This window comes from Austrofundulus limnaeus, unplaced genomic scaffold (genome assembly GCF_001266775.1).
Source record: "Austrofundulus limnaeus strain Quisiro unplaced genomic scaffold, Austrofundulus_limnaeus-1.0 Scaffold2346, whole genome shotgun sequence".
NCBI classification, from domain to species: domain Eukaryota; kingdom Metazoa; phylum Chordata; class Actinopteri; order Cyprinodontiformes; family Rivulidae; genus Austrofundulus; species Austrofundulus limnaeus.
Genome location: NW_013954748.1, coordinates 10,536 through 12,108, shown reverse-complemented (window position 1 = coordinate 12,108; position 1,573 = coordinate 10,536). Strand labels below are relative to the sequence as shown.

Genomic DNA, 1,573 nt, shown 5'->3' with positions numbered 1-1,573 from the left:
GTTAACACTGATTGCAAATGAAGTTGAGAGAAAAGAAAAGCCAAAAAATAACCCTGAGCGTTTAACTAGGATTGCATGCTTACTCAGAGTACGTCTGGGGCGTGAAAGCGTGGTCGTGCGAAACCTTCATAAACAGCTACAAGCTGAAAGAGACGCTAACAAAAACAGGGATGATACCCTCGCAACTGCTGATGCTGACGAGATCAGAGAATTGCGTGAGGAAAACTCAAGTCTCCGAGAGAGAATTGAGAAAGAAGCTGAACAGTGTGAAAACCTTAGATCTGATCTAGATCTGGCTTCTTACGGACTCCAGCAAGCTAAAAATGAGCTGGAAAATCAAATGCACATGAACGCAATAAGTTGGGATTTTACAAGTGGAACAAAGACTGTTATGTGGTATATTTAGTTGTTTCTTTTAAGTACTTTAAGAACCTCTGCTGAATTTTACTTCAAATTATTTTTATTCAGTCCAATTTTACCTCTTTCTATTCTGTTGGAGTAGTTAAATCCAGGTCAAAAAGTCATTTGTTGAACAAAAATGTGTCTTTCTTCACATGCATTTGAAAAGATAAATGAGCTCATAACTCCCTTCACTATGTGCAAAGTCTGAATTAATTACCTGATTACCGTGTGTCTACTTCAGAGCTGTGCCTTATTCAAAAAGCAACAAACATAAAGATGCAGAAAAAAAAGTTTATGCTTGATAAAGTGGAAATGACTTTTTCTCTGAACAGGGATAAAGATCAGAGGAAGCTCACTATCAGTTTGCATCATGACCTTTCTGTCTCGTCAAAATGACAAATGATAAAAGATCATCCAGATTTCTGCACATCTGCTGGCATTTTAACAAAAGGACATCACACAATGTGAACATCAAAGCATACACAGCCACTGATTTTTTTAATTCATTACTCATTTGTACTTCGAATGAATAATGTAGGTTTTGTTTGATGAGTCACAACCACATTTTCTGTATTAATTTAAAAAACCACAGTTTTGACAAAAGAAAATCTTCCGACATAAAAAGTATGTACACACAAAAGTACATTATTACAAATTATCACAAATCTAAAAACTGCAGTGTACTCACCTTCAGGAAATCAGATTTATGTGGAATTTCTAATCATAAATAAAAAGAAAATAACATTTATTTCTTTGTTTAAACATGGATGCTTGAGGCTTTTTGAACTACTTTGGGCAGGGCCGGATTAACACTTCGCTGTACCCTGGGCAACAATATTCAAGGGCCCAATCATCACGACCCAGGATTACCATAGTTTGGCAAAATTCAGAGTAAATGATTGCAATTCAAATTCAATTCAAAAATACTTTATTGATCCCAGAGGGAAATTAGGTGAATATATAGTAAATATACTCAATACTTCAAATTCTAAGTGTATTTTGATGCATAAATGCTCACAGAACTACAAATACACTACTATGTCCTCTTTTCAATGATACTCCTTCACATGATGCTATGAAAACAAAACATCAGTATAATCTGGTAAACATGACCCACTACATTGAGATCGAGCAAAGTGTCCTACAATTTCACAAAAGCGACGCTTGACAT

At 35.3% G+C, this 1,573-nt stretch overlaps 1 protein-coding gene across 1 annotated transcript; it reads left to right on the top strand.

Annotated features, from left to right (window-relative positions):
* Positions 1–22: 22 nt before the first annotated feature.
* LOC106510837 (ezrin) lies at positions 23–359 on the top strand (the record flags this gene model as incomplete). The annotated part of the gene is given in 1 exon segment (XM_013999563.1): positions 23–359. A coding segment is annotated over 1 exon segment (337 nt), but the record flags the coding sequence as incomplete, so codon positions are not given.
* Between the last annotated feature and the right edge of the window lie 1,214 nt (positions 360–1,573).